This window comes from Thalassophryne amazonica, chromosome 15, assembly GCF_902500255.1.
Source record: "Thalassophryne amazonica chromosome 15, fThaAma1.1, whole genome shotgun sequence".
NCBI classification, from domain to species: domain Eukaryota; kingdom Metazoa; phylum Chordata; class Actinopteri; order Batrachoidiformes; family Batrachoididae; genus Thalassophryne; species Thalassophryne amazonica.
The window spans coordinates 64,859,554-64,877,302 of NC_047117.1; the positions used below are offsets into that span (position 1 = coordinate 64,859,554).

Here is a 17,749-nt window from a genome sequence, read left to right on the forward strand (position 1 = left end):
ATAAAGTTAAGCTCAGCGCTGCTCTGGCTCCAGGCTCGAAGTCTGGAGAAAAAGGCGAGCAGCGCTGTCTTTGCAGTCAGCGCTGTGACCATGGATCGTGCTCCATAACAATCCCGCAAAGGCGGTATATGTATTGATTATTATGTAGTATAATCAGGAAAGTGTTATTTATGTAACATATGCATTGATTTGTATAATGGCACTGTTTATCATGTTGATCATCTTCATTTTTATGTGGAATCCAGCGCTGGTTCATTTTGGTGTATAATTTACACCACCTCTCGATCTGGTGTATATTTTCAGCGCAGCGTACACCAACGACCACATTGATAAATGCCAAGTAGCGCAGCCGTTTTGGCGTACACCCCATATACGCTCAAATATCGCCATACGCAACGCTGATACATGAGGCCCATTGTGCGCAAGAGTCTCCGAACGTGGTACAAATGTAGGTGGAACACAGTAATAGTACCTGGACAACAGCCAGATTGCAGTAAGAACAATAACAATGCACTTACATGGGGCTTCCAAGATGGCGTCTCAGTGAGCGGTCACGTTTTTTACCTCTCTCCTGGTGGAGATATATGCCACCCCTGTTTTACGATGCCCAGTTCCTCGAAGAAAAATCTACTTAAACAGCTCAGCGAGTTCCCAGGCGATGCTTCTCTGCACAGTGACGATAGCCAAAGCTTGGCTAATGCTAATGCTAACATGGCCATTGCAGCTTCTGGGTTTTCCATGGAGACTCTGATGTCACATATAACAATTAAAACGATACAGTGGCCGACAGTGAGCACTGGACTGAATCGACCATGAATAGAGCTTTTGTTAAATTTGAGACCTCACTGAATGCCAAGATTGATGAAAATAAATGCGCAGCTGCAGGACAAGATTTTGGACATTGAGGGCCATTTGAGATGAGATAATATCCACCTGCTGAACCTTAAGGAAGCCACAGAGAGTGAGAAGCCAATTTCCTTTTTTGAAGTTTATCCCTACTCTGCTAAAGTTACCATAGACGGCGTATATCGAAGCCAGGGTTGGCCCACGGAGAGCAGTCCTCGCCCCATCATTATCAAGATTTGCCACCCCCAGGACGTGACTTTGATCCTGTCTGCTGCCAGATGACCGCCCGCTTCGCATTACCCCCGACATGCCACCTGCGGTTCAACAGGCAAGGAGAGCCTTTAACCCTGTCTGCGCTGAGCTGATTAAAAGGAGCATTCGCTTTCGGGTTGGCGTTTCCTACCATGCTGTCTTTACAGCTTAATGGTGTCCGGAAATCTTTTAAAGATCCCGAAGAAGCCAAGGCCTTTCTGGGGAGCCCAGTTGTCTCAAAATGAGTTTTGCTTTATATTTCCTCTTTCTGGGCTTAACACTTGACTGCTGAGGTGGGTTTATTGATGGACAGATGTCCTCCTGCAGTTTCCTGGAGATCCCTTTTTCATATCCTTTTCTTTAAAATATTGTATTTTATGGTTTATGGTAATGTGTTGCAGTATTCAGTATTTCTCAAGGCTGGCTGTTTTTTTTTTTCCTCAGGCTGTATTCCCGGTTTCTCCTATTCAGTATTCATAAATGAGGGAGTGTTAATATTTTATTTTGAAGAGGTGCACAGACAATATATTCGATTACTGTGATGGCCAGGGAGGGGCGTGGTAGATAGTGTGTGAACTCCTTTATATCTTTTTTTTTCCATTAATTTGTTTTAGCTGCTAGTGTGCAGTTTTAGGTCTGATTAGTCTTTTTGTCCCTCTCCATGGGAGCTGTAGGTAAGGAAGTTTCCTACCCGCTCCTTAGGTTCTCTTTGCATTTCTGTTTGTTGTGTTGGTTTACTCAGGCCCAGGATTCTGTGTTTTTTTGTTTCTTCTTTGTATCATCAGTTGCTCGAGCCTACTCTGTTTTTACATGAATGTCTAACACCATTAATTTGAAATTTCTCAGCCTTAATGCAGGAGGCCTTAATAATCCCTTGAAACGTGTTGCTATACTGAACTTTTTACACTGTCAAGGGATTCAAATTGCAATGTTGCAAGAGACCCATCTGCATGGAGACGATAGTTACAGATTAGCAAACAAATTTTTTAGGATTATTGCCCATTCTTCAGCTCAAAACAAAACACAAGGTGTTGCAGTTATTTGTCACTGCAACTTACAATTTAAGCTTATTGATATCTGGTCTGACAAGAGAGGCAGGATTGCGCTCGCTAAAGTTAACATAGAATGGACTAATGTAGCCTTGATTTCTTTATATGCTCCTAATGTTTTTGATAAAAGTTTTCTTGATCAGATAGCTAAGTTAATGCTTGAACTTCCTGGTTTTATGTTTATAGTAGGTGCTGACTTTAATTCAGTAGTCAACTGTTTAACAGATAGATCTAGCCGATCTGAAAACGGATCAGACACATGCTTCAAATGCTCTTTGCACATGGATGGAGGAGGTTGGAGTGGAGGATCTCTGGCGTATGCTTAATCCAAACACTGAACAGTTCATACATTGATCAGCAAGACATAAATCATTTTCCCATATTGATTATACAGTGGGGTAAAAAAGTATTTAGTCAGCCCCTGATTGTGCAAGTTCTCCTACTTAGAAAGACAAGAGAGGTCTGTAATTTTCATTATTGGTACACTTCAACTATGAGAGACAAAATGAGGAAAAGAAATCCAAAAATTTACAGAATTTATTTGTAAGTTATGGTGGAAAATAAGTATTTGGTCACCCACAAACAAGCAAGATTTCTGGGTCTCACAGACCTGTAACTTCTTCGAGAAGCTCTTCTGTCCTCCACCTGTTACCTGTATTAATGGCATCTGTTGGAACTCGTTATCTGTATAAAAGACACCTATCCACAGCCTCAGTCAGACTCCAAACTCAACCATGGCCAAGACCAAAGATCTGTTGAAGGACACCAGGAAGAAAATTGTAGATGTGCACCAGGCTCTGAAGAGTGAATTTACAATAGTCAAGCAGGTTGGTGTGAATAAATCAACTGTGGGAGCAATTGTAAGAAAATGGAAGGGGCTGTTTTTCTGCAAAGGGGACAGGACGACTGATCCGTGTTAAGGGAAGAATGAACGTGGCCATGTATCATGAGAGTTTAAGCCAAAACCTCCTTCCATCAGTGAGAGTACTGAAGATGCAACGTGGCTGGGTCTTCCTGCATGACAATGATCCCAAACACATGGCTCAGGCAACGAAGGAGTGGCTCCGTTAAAAAGCATTTCAAGGTCCTGGAGTGGCCGAGCCAGTCTTCAGACCTCAACCCCATTGAAAATTTGTTGGGGGAGTTGAAAGTCCATGTTTCCCAGTGACAGCCCCAAAACATCACTGCTCTAGAGGAGATCTGCATGGAGGAATGGGCCAAAATACCAACTACAGTATGTGCAAACCTGTTGAAGACTTACAGGAAATGTTTGACCTCTGTCATTACCAACAAAGTATTAAGTTGAACTTTTGTTATTGACCAAATACTTATTTTCAACTATAATTTACAAATAATTTTTCTTTAAAATCCTACGTTGTGATTTCCTGGATTTTTTTTTCATTTTGCCTCTCATAGTTACAGTGTACAGAAAATTACAGACCTCTCTCATCTTTCTAAGTAGGAGAACTTGCACAATCAGGGACTGACTAAATTCTTTTTTGCCCCACTGTATATTTGCTTCTCACAGAACCAAGGATTCTCTGGGATGCCGTTAAAGGTTTTATCCAGTATAATACCATACGCTTTGCTTGTCATAAGACACATTTTTTCACTTCCGGGCTGTGTATTCTACAAAGTAACCTCTCTGTTTTCAAGAAAATTTTGCAGCAAAACTTTGATGAGGAGATTGCCTCCCGCTATGACCTAGTTAAAAAGAAATTAATGACATCCTGAACGACCATGGAGAATTCATAAAACGCGACAACTATATTACTTTAATGGGGCCAGACCGAGCCACCTGCTCGCACTTCGGTTGAAGGCGGACTAGCGTTTCTCTGATCTTGATGGAGCCTGTACAGGTTAACCATACTTTTCGCTCCATCTATAATAAATTATACAGTTCTGAAGTAAAGCATAATGAACAGATTTGCACAGATCTTCTTAAACAAGTGCATCTATCTAGACTGCCAGAAAAAGAGCTGCCAAAATTAAACTGCCCAATTAAAATCACTGAACTTGAGGAAGCATCTTCAGCTATGTGTCGTGGTAAATCTCCTGGTCTGGATGGGATTCCTCCTGAGTTTTATCTCACTTTCTGGGAATATTTAGGGCCCTTATTGTTTGAAATGGTCCAAGCCTCGTTGGGTGCTGGTTCTTTCTCTACAGATGTTAATACAGCAATCATATTGCTTCAACTTAAGAAGGATAAAGATGCCCAGGATTGTTCAAGTTACAGGCCCTTGTCCCTTTTGAGTGCAGACATTAAAATATTTGCTAAGTTGCTGGCTCGTAGGCTCCAGTCTTTAATGACCAAACTGGTTCATTGTGACCGGACGGGCTTCATTAAATCAATGACCTCAGCAGATAATATGAGGAGATTGTTCCACATAATAGACTGTGCCTCCACTTCACCTCTCCCTGCTGCTGGGTTCTCTCTGGATGCTATGAAACCATTCGATCGCCTGGAGCGGCATACTTAGAAAAGGGTTCAGAGTCTGAGTCACAACTTTATGACATTTTGATAAAAAAAAAAAAAAAAAAAAATCAGCTTTCAATTAAATTATTAAAAATATGTTATTCCAGGGTAAAATTTTCTCAGGAATCAGATGGTGAAGTTAAAAATGCAAAATCTCCAACCATTATGATGTAACACGCGTTTATTAACATGCCCGTATATAGAGGGGGTTCAGGGGGTTCAACCGACCCCCCCCCCGAGAATTCTGCTGATTTTTTTCTGATCTGGATATCAACGTTATGTATTTTCTTTTCATTGATAATAAGCAACAAGCACTAACTGTTACACAGCTATTATCACACACCCTCAAGTTTCAGTTTCCTCTGCCAGAGTAATCCCTTAAGTGATGAAAGGGGAAACTGCTAGATAAACTTTTCCCATGGGGGTTGAGAATTTTTGCTCCCTGGTCCCTATCCTCCTCTGATATCAAACAGATTAGTAGGCTTGTAAATACCCATGTAGACACACAATTACACTTGTCTGGTTTGTAAAAACATGTTTGTATGTATAAGCTGAGAAATAAAGGGAGCTTCTCCTTCCTGTTGCAAATACTGTAAAGGTGCAAATATTCGCGTGGGATTTATTATGCGAATTTCGCGAATTAAACAAGGTCGCCAAATTAAATACTGCTATTTTAATACATAACGTACATATACGTACATATTCATAATGTAAACGCGAATATTAATACCGCTAAATACGAGGTCTGTTAGAAAGCTATCCGACCTTTTTATTTTTTGCAAAAACTGGATTTTTGTATTTGAATCATGTGCGCTTCAAGCTTGAACCTTCGTGCGCATGCGTGGGTTTTTTCACACCTGTCGGTTGCATCATTCGCAACCAGCAGGCAGGTATAACGTTTGCATTAATGTTATCTTATGCAATAAAAAGTAATTTAATTATTAAAAAAAATCATACAATGTGATTTTCTGAATTTTTTTATTGTTTTTTTTAGATTCTGTCTCTCACAGTTGAAGTGTACCTACATAGAAATTACAGACCTCTCTATTCTTTGTAGGTGGAAAACGTGCAAAATCGACATTGGATCACATACTTATTTGCCTCATTGTATGTACAACTGTATGTAAAAGTTTGGGCACCCCTGATGATTTTCATGATTTTCTTTTATAAATCATTGGTTGTTTGGATCAGCAATTTCAGTTAAATATATCATATATCAGACAAACACAGTGATATTTGAGAAGTGAAATGAAGTTTATAGGATTTACAGAAAGTGCAATAATTCTTTAAACAAAATTAGGCAGGTGCATACATTTGGGCACCCCAACAGAAAAAAATACATCAATATGGACTGAGATGGCCATTCCAGAATGTTGTACTTGTTCCTCTGCATGAATGCCTTAGTAGAATTTGAGCAGTGTTTAGGGTCATTGGGCCTCATGTATCAACGTTGCGTACGGCGATATTTGAGTGTATATGGGGTGTACGCCAAAATGGCTGCGCTACTTGGCATTTATCAATGTGGTCGTTGGCATACGGTGCGCTGAAAATATACACCAGATCGAGAGGTGGTGTAAATTATACACCAAAATGAACCAGCACTGGAATCCACATAAAAATGAAAACGATCAACATGATAAACAGTGCCATTATACAAATCAATGCATGTTACATAAATAACACTTTCTTGATTATACTACATAATAATTAATACAAATCCCGCTTTTGCGGGATTGTTGGTCTATGGAACACGATCCATGGTCACAGCGCTGACCACAAAGAAAGCGCTGCTCGCCTTTTTCTCCAGACTTCGAGCCTGGAGCCAGAGCAGCGCTGAGCTTAACTTTATGTGGTGTGATCGTTTTAGACAATGAAATTGATAATTACAACTGTAGTGTTGTCATTCCCTTCGCCCGTGCTGCAATCAGGTTGTTTTCTCCATTCGTTTGTTAACATAAAATAAATAAAGAAATAAATTAAAAAAATAAAGAAATCTGAAAAATAAGGCGTGTCTTATTAATTGAGCTAGCAAATATCCACGTCAAGTATTACTGACGTGAAAAGAGAATTACACTTTTTTGATTATACTACAAAACAATTAATGCGACGGCCGCTTTTGACGGTCTATTGGTACACGTCGTGACTGGTGAAGTTCTTTTTCTTTGCCGTCTTCCTGGCTTCCATGTCGTGAAATGAGGGTGTGTCTGAAGCAGAGTCTAAATATTTATGGGCGTGTTCATTATGATTGTTTTCACCCGCCACATTTATCAAGGTCACGTCGGACGTACGCCAAAAATGGGCAGGTGCGCACTGCTTGATACATGTCACAGCAACTTTGGTGTACTTCAAATTTACACCGGAAATTTACGCCACAAGCGTGCAACGTTGATACATGAGGCCCATTGTCTTGTTGAAAGATTCAGCCCTGGTGCAACTTCAACTTGGTCACTGATTCATGAACATTGTTCTCAAGAATCTGCTGATATTGACTGGAATCCATGTGACCCTCAACTTTAACAAGATTCCCAGTACCTGCACTGGCCACATGGCCACACAGCATGACGGAAACACCTCCAAATTTTGCTGTAGGTAGCAAGTACTTTGCTGTGTTTTTTTTCTGTCATGCATACTGCCCCTTGTTATGTCCAAATAACTCAATTTTAGTTTCATCAGTCCACAGCACCTTATTCCAAAATGAAGCTGGCTTGTCCAAATGTGCTTTAGCATACCTCAAGTGACGCTGTTTGGCTTCCTCTGCATTACAGGATCATACAGCATCCCTTTGTGCAAAGTGTGCTGTATAGTTGAATGTTGCACAGAGACACTATCTGCAGCAAGATCATGTTGTAGGTCTTTGGAGCAGGTCTGTGGGTTGACTGTGACTGTTCTCACCATCCTTCGCTTCAGCTTATCTGAGATTTTTCTTGGCCTGCCACTTCGGGCCTTAACTGTGTGCCTGTGGTCTTCCATTTCCTCACTATGTTCCTCACAGTGGAAACTGACAGATGAAATCTCTAACATAGCTTTTTGTATCCTTCCCTTAAACCATGATGTTGAACAATCTTTGTTTTCAGGTCATTTGAGAGTTGTTTAGAGGCTTCCATGTTGCCACTCATTAGAAGAGATGCAAAGAGGAGAAACATTTGCAAATGGCCACCTTAAATGCCCTTCCTCATGATTGGATTCACCTGTGTAAGGAGGTCAAGGGTCAATGGGCTTACCAAACTAATTTTATGTTCCAATAATTAGTGCTACATGTATTCAAATCAATAAAATGACAAGGGTGCCCACATTTATGCACCTGCCTAATTGTGTTTAAATCATTATTGCACTTTCTGTAAATACTAGAAACCTAATTTCACTTCTCAAATATCAGTGTATTTGTCTGCTATATGATAAATTTAACTGAAATTTCTGATCCAGACAAACAATGATTTATAAAGGAAAATCATGAAAATTATCAGGGGTGCCCAAACTTTTGCATACAACTGTATTTACATTTTGTATCACCAGTTACACAGCTTCATGATGAAGTGGTATAGAGGGGGATTTTCTTAAAAAGAAGACCTGAAAGTTTAGCTACAAATTTCCAGAAGGTACATCTGAGATGCAAACTGAGATTTGATCTGTTTTGGTGAAAGAAAATCCTTCTCTGCCCTACTCCACTATGAAGCTAAGAGTGGTGATGCAAAATGCAAAATTTGCACTGTGCCCAATTTCTCCAGTCACAGCTACATAAGCCTGTAACTTCTTCTGGGTGTCTTAGTGGCTTTCCTCACTTTTCTCCTTGTTGCACAGTCACTCAGTTTTTGAGAACTGTGTATTCGTACAGATTTACCGTGGAGTCCCACACTGTTTGTGTTTCTTCATAATTGATGTAAATAAAGTCCAAAACATATTCAGTGGCAGCTTTACCATCAGAGAGCCTCAACCAAAACTACCACAAAAGACTCCAAGCTGTCATTGATGTTAAAGGGGGCAATACACAGTATTAAGAACATGAGTATGTAAACTTTTGATCAGGATCATTTGGGTAGTTTCTGTTGTCATTATGAGTTAAAAAAAAGTTTTTGTGTTCTCATTCATATTCCCTGAAGAATGGCCAAAAAAAAAGAGAGAAAAAAAAAATTTCTGCCAGAGTATATAAACATTTGAGCACAACTGTAGACACACACACACACACACACACACACACACACACACACACACACACACACACACACACACACACACACACACACACACACACACACACACACACACACACACACACACACACACACAAATGACACTAACAGTAATCTTAAATGGTTGGCAATGCAGAGAGCACACTTTTGTTTTGATAGTTCATTTCTTTCACACCAAGCACAAGTACAGATATGGACTTCTGTAACATATGTCACCGTCATCTAAACACATTGTATCAGGTCTAAATTTTGCTTTGCATGGTCATGGAGTTGTTAGAGTTCGAGAACATTTATCCTGTAACCCCAACTATATTTTACACTCAAAGGTTTATTAAAATGATTTTTTCCCCTTTAAGACATGGTGTTGACCTGATGCTGATGCACAGGGTGAAATTTATGAAGCATTCATTTTTACTGCGTGATCAACTCTCATGAATCAAAGTCCTTTCAGCCTTTCACATCTCCGTCTAAGAAGCTGCTGGGTTGCTGACAGGCTCTTCTGGACAAAGGCTTTTGGTGGGATCCATCACCACAGGTGGAGGCATCTTCAGACATTCCACTTGTTTTTTGTACTCCTCCAGCTCCGTCTGTCCGAACTTTCTGCTCCTCCTGAACAGGTACAAACGTAGCAGTCCCTCAGAATCAAAGCGGATCAGCAAACAGTCTGCACAGGATGTTTGGATGAATGTCCCAGTGACGTTCATCTGACTGTACAGCTTAAAGTTCATTATGCTGCCTTCCAGTGAGATGTTCATGGACTGACTGTGGCACATGCCACCAGAATTGACAAAGACTGTGTAGTTGTAGGTGTGAGCTTCATTTTTGTCACTGGTAAAGATGACATTGGAGCTGTTTCTGCGTTTGAAGAATTCCAGTGAATGTGGGTTGCTCACACTGCCTGCAATTAATGCCCATTTTCCCTCCAAATGAAGAGGGTCCACATGCTCCAGAGGACGGATCAGGTCTTCACAGGTCAGTGGAGCTGAAAAACTCACAGACGTGAAGCACAGGACAATGATGGCGTGCACAATCAACATGTTTGTGGCTGTCAAAGTCAAACTGCTGTGTGTCTGTGATCGGCTGCACATTGATGCAAGAGGACTGTTGGCTTTTATAGTTGCTTCACAAGCCTTGTGTTTCACCACAGTGTAAATATTAGCAGAGCAAAGTTCTTTTGATTTCTTAGTCCTGCATTTCAAAAATAAAATATTTGCAGGGTTCTGTTAGTTACTGATTCATCATGTTTATCTAGGATCATGATGTACTTATTTTCTTTATTCTTCTTTCCTAAAAGTACATTTGCTTTGAATCATGTAGTGGAAAATACAAGCAAACTATGTGCTTGTACATGCACAGACCCTCTGCTGACAAGTCAAGTCAAGTCTTGGATCATGCACTCATGCTGCATTTTGCTGCTTCCACAAAACCACGGAACTGCCTTGAGTCCTGGATGGCAACCACCCACGCCGACAACTAGTCCATTCCCACATCTCTAAAACAACTATCTACATATCTATCATGGTTATGGTTCCGCTGATCGTAACCTGGAAATCTGACATTTAAAGCATGTCTTCCTTTGCTATGGACTCAGCAACAATGTTTCAAATCACAGGTGTTGCAAAGGTTATAAAATGTTGCAAAGCAATGTTTCAAATTAGCAATCACTACTTTGCAGTACAGATTAAATATTCAGGTGTCTTCATCATTTGTCGGCTGTAGCCGAGAGACAACACACAAGTGAACAGCAGCAGTTGTCGGTGTCATCTCTAGCCGCACATTCTATCCATTCTTTAATTCTGGTTTTACTTTTCTGTTGTCTATTTGGTACTGTACTTGGGATAAACCTTCTAGAACAATGTCTTAAATCCAGGGTTGGGATGACTAATGAAAATCATTAATTCACTAGCCAGGTACCATTAGACATTGACTAGACAACAACTAATTTTGAAAATAAATGAATAAGATCAAATTTAAGCACTGAAACTCCAAATTGGCTGTAATTAAACAACAACAACAAAAACAACTCCAGAACTTCAAATTGAAAACACAGCATAAGCAGAGTAAATTACATGAAAACAACATTTGTGGTACAACATTTGTATGGTAGGTGCAAGATATTTATTCAAAACCCTTAAGTGAAGGGGGTGCCATCAGATGGCCTGTTGTGGTTAAATATATATAATAAATTGATGGAACTGAGGTGGATGGATGGCCAGTGTAATTATTTGAAAATGTTTTTATTTTTGTTCATGATTTACAGTTAAATCGTAGGAAAATCATGCTATCTGAAGTTTCCAACTCGTTGCCTAGAAGAAAATTAGTGTACGAGTCTGGCACTAGCTTGTTGTAATCTACTATTATGATTAGTTCTCCCAAACCTTCTTAAAACAAGAGTGTTGCAAAGGTTTTAAAACATTGCAAAACAGTTTGCCATAACTAATTTGCAGTACAGACAAAAAGTTTAAATATCATTCCCAGCCAGACTGTCTATCCATTCATTAATAACATTAAAGGCCTCCATTTTCAGAGGTCATAAGTAATTACGCATAGTAAATGTAAGGGTTATTGTTAAAACACCTGTGTTGCTAAGGAAACTGACCAAAGTTATACTGGAAAAACACTGCAGACTTCTGCAGAATTGTACACCCTAAAAAAGGAACTGCTGTCTCAACTCGAAAAATTGATATAACAATTTGCATAGATTGTTTAAATTATTTCAACTTAGCCGTCACTGAGTTAACGCCACACGACTTCTCTAGTTGAGCTGAAATAATTTGTAAAAAATCTATGCAAATTGTTACATCACTTTTTCTTGTTGAGACAGCGGCTCATTTTTTAGAGTGTATGGTCTATAGAATTGCCCTGTTTGTGTAGACCACAGACTTGTTCCTTGAGGATTCAGTGCAATGCAAAGGAGTCCACAGCTAATATGATGTCATATAGCACCTTTCTGCTGGTCACAGGACCTTTGACCTTGGGCAACCTTGAAAATTATACTAGAGGTCATAACTGTTTAATTCAAACAGTTATCACCTCTAATTTAAACATGGATTAAACATGGTGGAAGGGTTGTGTGTTTGTCAAGGACAAAGCGGTTCAGTTTTGGACAGAATGACTCAAATGCCAAGGTCACACAGAACTGTATATTACAGTAACACAGAATTAGAAACAATCTGTATGATTTGGTCTCATGGATGTTGCATTCTTGGAGTGAACCTTTGTATTTTTGGATTAATACCTTCAGTTTCTGCAGTGTATTTTTGGCCAACAACTTCAATCTGTTTTAAGTGACCAAGGGTCCTATATTACATTATTTAAACTTGAATAATATGACCTCTTTAGACCAGTTGATTAGCCATATTAGCATTTTGGAAAGTTGTGTGGTGCAATTTGACCCCTTTAAATGCTTCAGAAATTTGTTATTGGTTATTCCCGCACAAATACAAATTATTGCCAGTAATTTGTAACATTTTTCTTTGTAGAAGAAGACTTAAAGCTCAATAAACACCCCTTACAAAATATCATAAATCCAAAGTTTTTGGTCTTGCACCATCACTGAATCCCCAGTTGGGCAATGGATAGCAGACTTGTACACTGTTGCAAAACTGACATTTTTGTTGATTCAGGATGTAGTATAAATTAGGTCTAAGTCCATAAGCAGGCCAGCTGCTGGTGAGCTTGAAACAAGAGGAGATACGAACATACAACTTTCACACAAACATGTTTGTTGTGTCTGCCATCGCCCTCCTCTCCTTGATGCCTGTCAGCCATTCAGCTCCTCAGGCTTGTGAAGACCTGATCCGACCTTTGGACCATCTGGATCCTCATCACCTGGATGGACGGTGGGCTATGGTTGCTGGAAGTCTGAGCCATGCGGCATCACTAGATGCCTTAAAACTCCGAGATAGCATCACTATTTACTTCTCCGGAGTGAGTAACACATCCACAACTTCCTCTTACACCCAAGTCAACCGCTTTCAAGACCAGTGCCAGTACCTGTACTACAACATCTCAACACAAGGCAGCAACTTCACCTTCAACGTAGGGGGTCGGTTCAACCTTACTGGCGTGATGCTTAACACTGTGTGTCCAGATTGCCTGGTGATGCGTTGGGATGTGGCATCAAAGAAGAGGGTGTCACTGGATTTGTACTTGCTGAGCAGGAGACAGGAAGTGGAGCAAGAGGAAATGGAGGCGTTCAAGGCTCAGCTGACGTGCCTGCACCTGCCTCCGCCTGTGGTGATGGACCCAATGAAGGAACTCTGTCCGGAAGAAACAAAGAACCAAACACCAGCATTTCAGACTGTGGAGAAAATGCAGTAAAAGCATTCAGAGACTTTGCTGATTTGATCACATTTCATAAGGAAAATATATACACAGAATCTCACAGCCACATATATGAGTTAATTTTAAACTTTTTATAGTGTTGGAGCTTTTCCCTCATCTGATTTGATCATATCAGTATTGATTCAACTCTGTGCAAATGTAATTTTGTTGTGTTTCTTCTTCTTTTTGTTAGTTGGATGTGTGTCCTTTAAACTGGCCGTCTGACCATGTCAATACAACAAGACATTATAGGATTCAGAGTATTTTGTGAAAATGCAAAATGTTTGATACAATGAATAAACCTTACACTTTTCCAAAACAAACAATCCATTTTCTTTCGCTTTATCCGGAGTCGGGTCGCGGGGGCAGCAGCTCAAGCAAAGCCGCCCATACCTCCCGATCCACACACACCTCCCCTAGCTCCTCCGGGGGAACCCCAAAGCGTTCCCAAGCCAGCCAAGAGATGTAGTCCCTCCAGCGTGTCCTGGGTCTTCCCCGGGGCCTCCTCCCAGTGGGATGTGCCCGGAACACCTCTCCAGCGAGGCGTCCAGGGGGCATCCGGAAAAGATGCCCGACCCACCTCAACTGACTCCTTTCGACGTGGAGGAGCAGCGGCTCGACTCCGAGCTCCTCCCGAGTGACCGAGCTCCTCACCCTATCTCTAAGGGAGCGCCCAGCCACCCTGCGGAGGAAACTCATCTCGGCCACTTGTACTCGCGACCGCGTTCTTTCGGTCATGAGCCAAATCTCATGACCATAGGTGAGGATCGGAACGTAGATCGATTGGTAAATCGAGAGCTTTGCCCCCCTACTCAGCTCTCTCTTCACCACGACGGTCCGATACAGCGACCGCATCACTGCAGACGCTGCACCGATCCGTCTATCGATCTCATGCTCCATCCGTCCCTCACTCGCGAACAAGACCCCGAGATACTTAAACTCCTCCACTTGAGGCAAGGACACTCCACCGACCTGAAGAGGGCAAAGCATCTTTTTACGGTCGAGAACCATGGCCTCGGATTTGGAGGTGCTGATTTTCATCCCAGACGCTTCACACTCGGCTGCAAACCGCCCCAGTGCACGCTGAAGGTCCTGATTTGACGAAGCCAACAGAACCACATCGTCCGCAAACAGCAGAGACGAGATTCTGTGGTTCCCAAACCAGACCCCCTCTACACCCTGGCTGCGCCTAGAAATTCTGTCCATAAAAATAATGAACAGAACCGGTGACAAAGGGCAGCCCTGGCGGAGGCCAACGTGCAATGGAAACAGGTTTGACTTACTACCGGCAATGCGAACCAAGCTCCTGCTGCGGTCGTACAGGGACCGGATAGCCCTTAGCAAAGGACCCCGAACCCCGTACTCCCGGAGCACTCCCCACAGGGTGCCCCGAGGGACATGGTCGAACACCTTCTCCAGATCCACAAAACACATGTGGACTGGTTGCGCGAACTCCCATGAACCCTCGAGCACCCGATGGAGCATGTAGAGCTGGTCCAGTGTGCCGCAACCAGGACGAAAACCACACTGCTCCTCCTGAATCCGAGGTTCGACCATCGGTCAAATTCTCCTCTCCAGTACTCTGGAATAGACCTTACCGGGGAGGCTGAGGAGTGTGATCCCCCTATAGTTGGAACACACCCTCCGGTCCCCCTTCTTAAACAGAGGGACCACCACCCCGGTCTGCCAATCCAGAGGCACTGTCCCCGATCGCCATGCGATGTTGCAGAGGCGTGTCAGCCAAGACAGCCCCACAACATCCAGAGACTTAAGGTACTCAGGACGGATTTCATCCACCCCAGGAGCCTTGCCACCACGGAGCTTTCTAACCACCTCGGTGACTTCGGCCTGGGTAATGGATGAGTCCGCCTCTGAGTCCCCAGTCTCTGCTTCCTCTTCGGAAGACGTGACGACGGGATTGAGGAGATCCTCGAAGTACTCCTTCCACCGCCCGACAACATCCCCAGTCAGGGTCAACAGCTCCCCACCCACACCGTAAACAGTGCTGGTGGAGAGCTGCTTCCGCCTCCTGAGGCGTCGGACGGTTTGCCAGAATCTCTTCGAGGCCGACCGATAGTCCTCCTCCATAGCCTCCCCAAACTCCTCCCAGACCCGAGTTTTTGCCTCTGCAACCGCACGGGTTGCGGCACGCTTGGCCTGTCGGTACCTGTCAGCTGCCTCTGGGGTCCCACCTACCAACAAAGATAAGTAGGACTCCTTCTTCAGCTTGACGACATCCCTTACTTCCGGTGTCCACCACCAGGTTCGGGGATTGCCGCTGCAACAGGCACCAGAGACCTTGCGACCACAGCTACGAGCAGCCGCATCGACAATGGAGGTGGAGAACATAGTCCACTTGGACTCCATGTCTCCAACCTCCCCCGGGATCTGGGAGAAGCTCTCCCGGAGGTGGGAGTTGAAGACCTCGCTGACAGAGGGTTCCACCAGTCGTTCCCAGCAGACCCTCACGATACATTTGGGCCTGCCAGGTCTGACCGGCTTCCTACCCTCCCAGCGGATCCAACTCACCACCAGGTGGTGATCAGTCGACAGCTCTGCCCCTCTCTTCACTCGAGTGTCCGAGACACGTGGCCGAAGGTCAGATGATACGACTACAAAGTTGATCATCGACCTCCGGCTCAGGGTGTCCTGGTGCCACGTGCACTTATGGACACCCTTGTGCTCGAACATGGTGTTCGTGATGGACAAACTGTGACTAGCACAGAAGTCCAACAACTGAACACCACTCGAGTTCAGATCGGGGAGGCCGTGCTTCCCGATCACCCCCCTCCAGGTCTCACTGTTGCCGCCCACGTGGGCGTTGAAATCCCCCAGGAGAACAATGGAGTCCCCAGTCGGAGCTCTATCTAGTACCCCTCCCAGGGACTCCAGGAAGATCGGGTACTCTGCACTGCCGCTCGGCCCGTAGGCCGAGACAACGGTGAGAGACCTGTCCCAGACCCGAAGGCGTAGGGACGCGACCCTCTCGTTCACCGGAGTGAACTCCAACACTTGGCGACTGAGCTGGGGAACAATAAGCAATGCGACCCCAGCTCTCCGCCTCTCCCCGTGGGCGACGCCAGAAAAATGAAGCGTCCAGCCCCTCTCCAGGAGTTGGGTACCAGAGCCCAAGCTGTGCGTGGAGGTGAGCCCGACTATCTCTAGTCGGTATCTCTCAACCTCCTGCACAAGCTCAGGCTCCTTCCCTCCTAGCGAGGTGACATTCCACATCCCAACAGCCAGGGGCTGTGAGCATGAACCGGGCCGCCGGGCCACCCGCCCTCGACCGCCACCCAATCCTCTCTGCACCCGACCCCCATGGCCCCCTCTGCAGGTGGTGAACCCACAGGAGGGCGGGCCCACGTCACTCTTTCAGGCTGAGCCCGGCCAGGCCCCATGGGCTAAGGCCCAACCACCAGGCGCTCGCGCGCGAGCCCCAACCCCAGGCCTGGCTCCAGGGTGGGACCCTGGCTCCGCCATACCGGGCGACGTCTCGGTCCTTGATCTTTTACTGGTCATGGAGGTTCTGAACTGCCCTTAGTCTGACCCATCACCTAGGACCTGTTTGCCTTGGGAGACCCTACAGGGAGCACAAAGCCCCCGACAACATTGCTCCTAGGATCATCCGGGTACGCAAACTCCCCCACCATGATAAGGTGGCAGCTAGATGGGGAGGTTAGAGGGAGAAAGTTTTTGCAAATTTGTTAAAAATAATATATATATATTTATATATATATTTACTGTGGTCATGCAGTCCATTTACCACTTATGGCTGCAACTCCTGACAGTTTCAATTATCAATTAATTGGCCGATTATTATGACTGACAGATCTGTTGTATGATCTGCAAAAATTTTTGCAAAGTGGTGAAAAAAGTGTTTCCCAAAGCTCCAATGTCTTGTTTGATCCACAACTCAGCGATATTCTGTTTATTGTCAGAAAAGAGTCAAGCAACTCGTGAAGAAACTAGAAAAAGTTCACATTTAAGAACATTTAGAGAATTTGGACAGTTTTATAAAAAAAATATGACTCACCATGATTAATCGACTTCCAATATCACTGGGTATTAATTTAATAATTGATTAATCAATCAATTGTTGTAGCTATAATTACAATAGTCAATTCTGGAAGACACTAAATCTAAATTAAAATTTTTGCTTCCTCCATACACACAACAGGTCATCACAACATTGTGCAACTGAAAATTGTACAGTCATAACAACCTTAATATGCAAATCAAATCAATGCAAATAAAGGCCAATGATAAATCAAAAATAACACCAAGATTTTTTTTTTTTACTTTTCACTTTTTAAGCCACTGATAGAAAAAACAGGCACTACTCTAAAAAGTATGTAAGGTGGCTAAAACGTAATTCACTAAATCAAAGTATGCACTGATAAAATGACATTTACTTTCATTCCATTTTGATGGACTCTTCTGTTCAATTTACATGGTGTAATATAACATTGGCTTGCTTTCTCCCAATATGTACAACAGCAGTTTGTAGTACAAATATCCATATGCATGCACAGACGATTATTACTGTGTGTGTATTAGTACGTGCTTAGGGAGTGTGCAGAAGCAGGTCAGTGTGCAGGCTAGTGTGCACAAGA

General features: G+C 43.2%; 1 protein-coding gene across 3 annotated transcripts; it reads left to right on the top strand.

The window, feature by feature from the left end:
- The first annotated feature begins 4,813 nt into the window (after window positions 1-4,813).
- Window positions 4,814-13,456, top strand: LOC117526217. 3 transcript variants are annotated; one of them, XM_034188269.1, is made up of 2 exons: window positions 4,814-4,818; window positions 12,469-13,456. In XM_034188269.1, the coding sequence occupies exon 2, from the start codon at window positions 12,531-12,533 to the stop codon at window positions 13,131-13,133; it is 603 nt and encodes a 200-aa protein (XP_034044160.1). In that variant the 5' UTR covers window positions 4,814-4,818; window positions 12,469-12,530; the 3' UTR covers window positions 13,134-13,456. The 3 variants fall into 3 exon arrangements, with proteins under 3 accessions (XP_034044160.1, XP_034044159.1, XP_034044158.1); XM_034188268.1 differs by lacking the exon at window positions 4,814-4,818 and adding an exon at window positions 8,997-9,782 and having other exon boundaries at window positions 12,472-13,456; XM_034188267.1 differs by lacking the exon at window positions 4,814-4,818 and adding an exon at window positions 8,999-9,796 and having other exon boundaries at window positions 12,481-13,456.
- The last annotated feature ends 4,293 nt before the right edge of the window (window positions 13,457-17,749 follow it).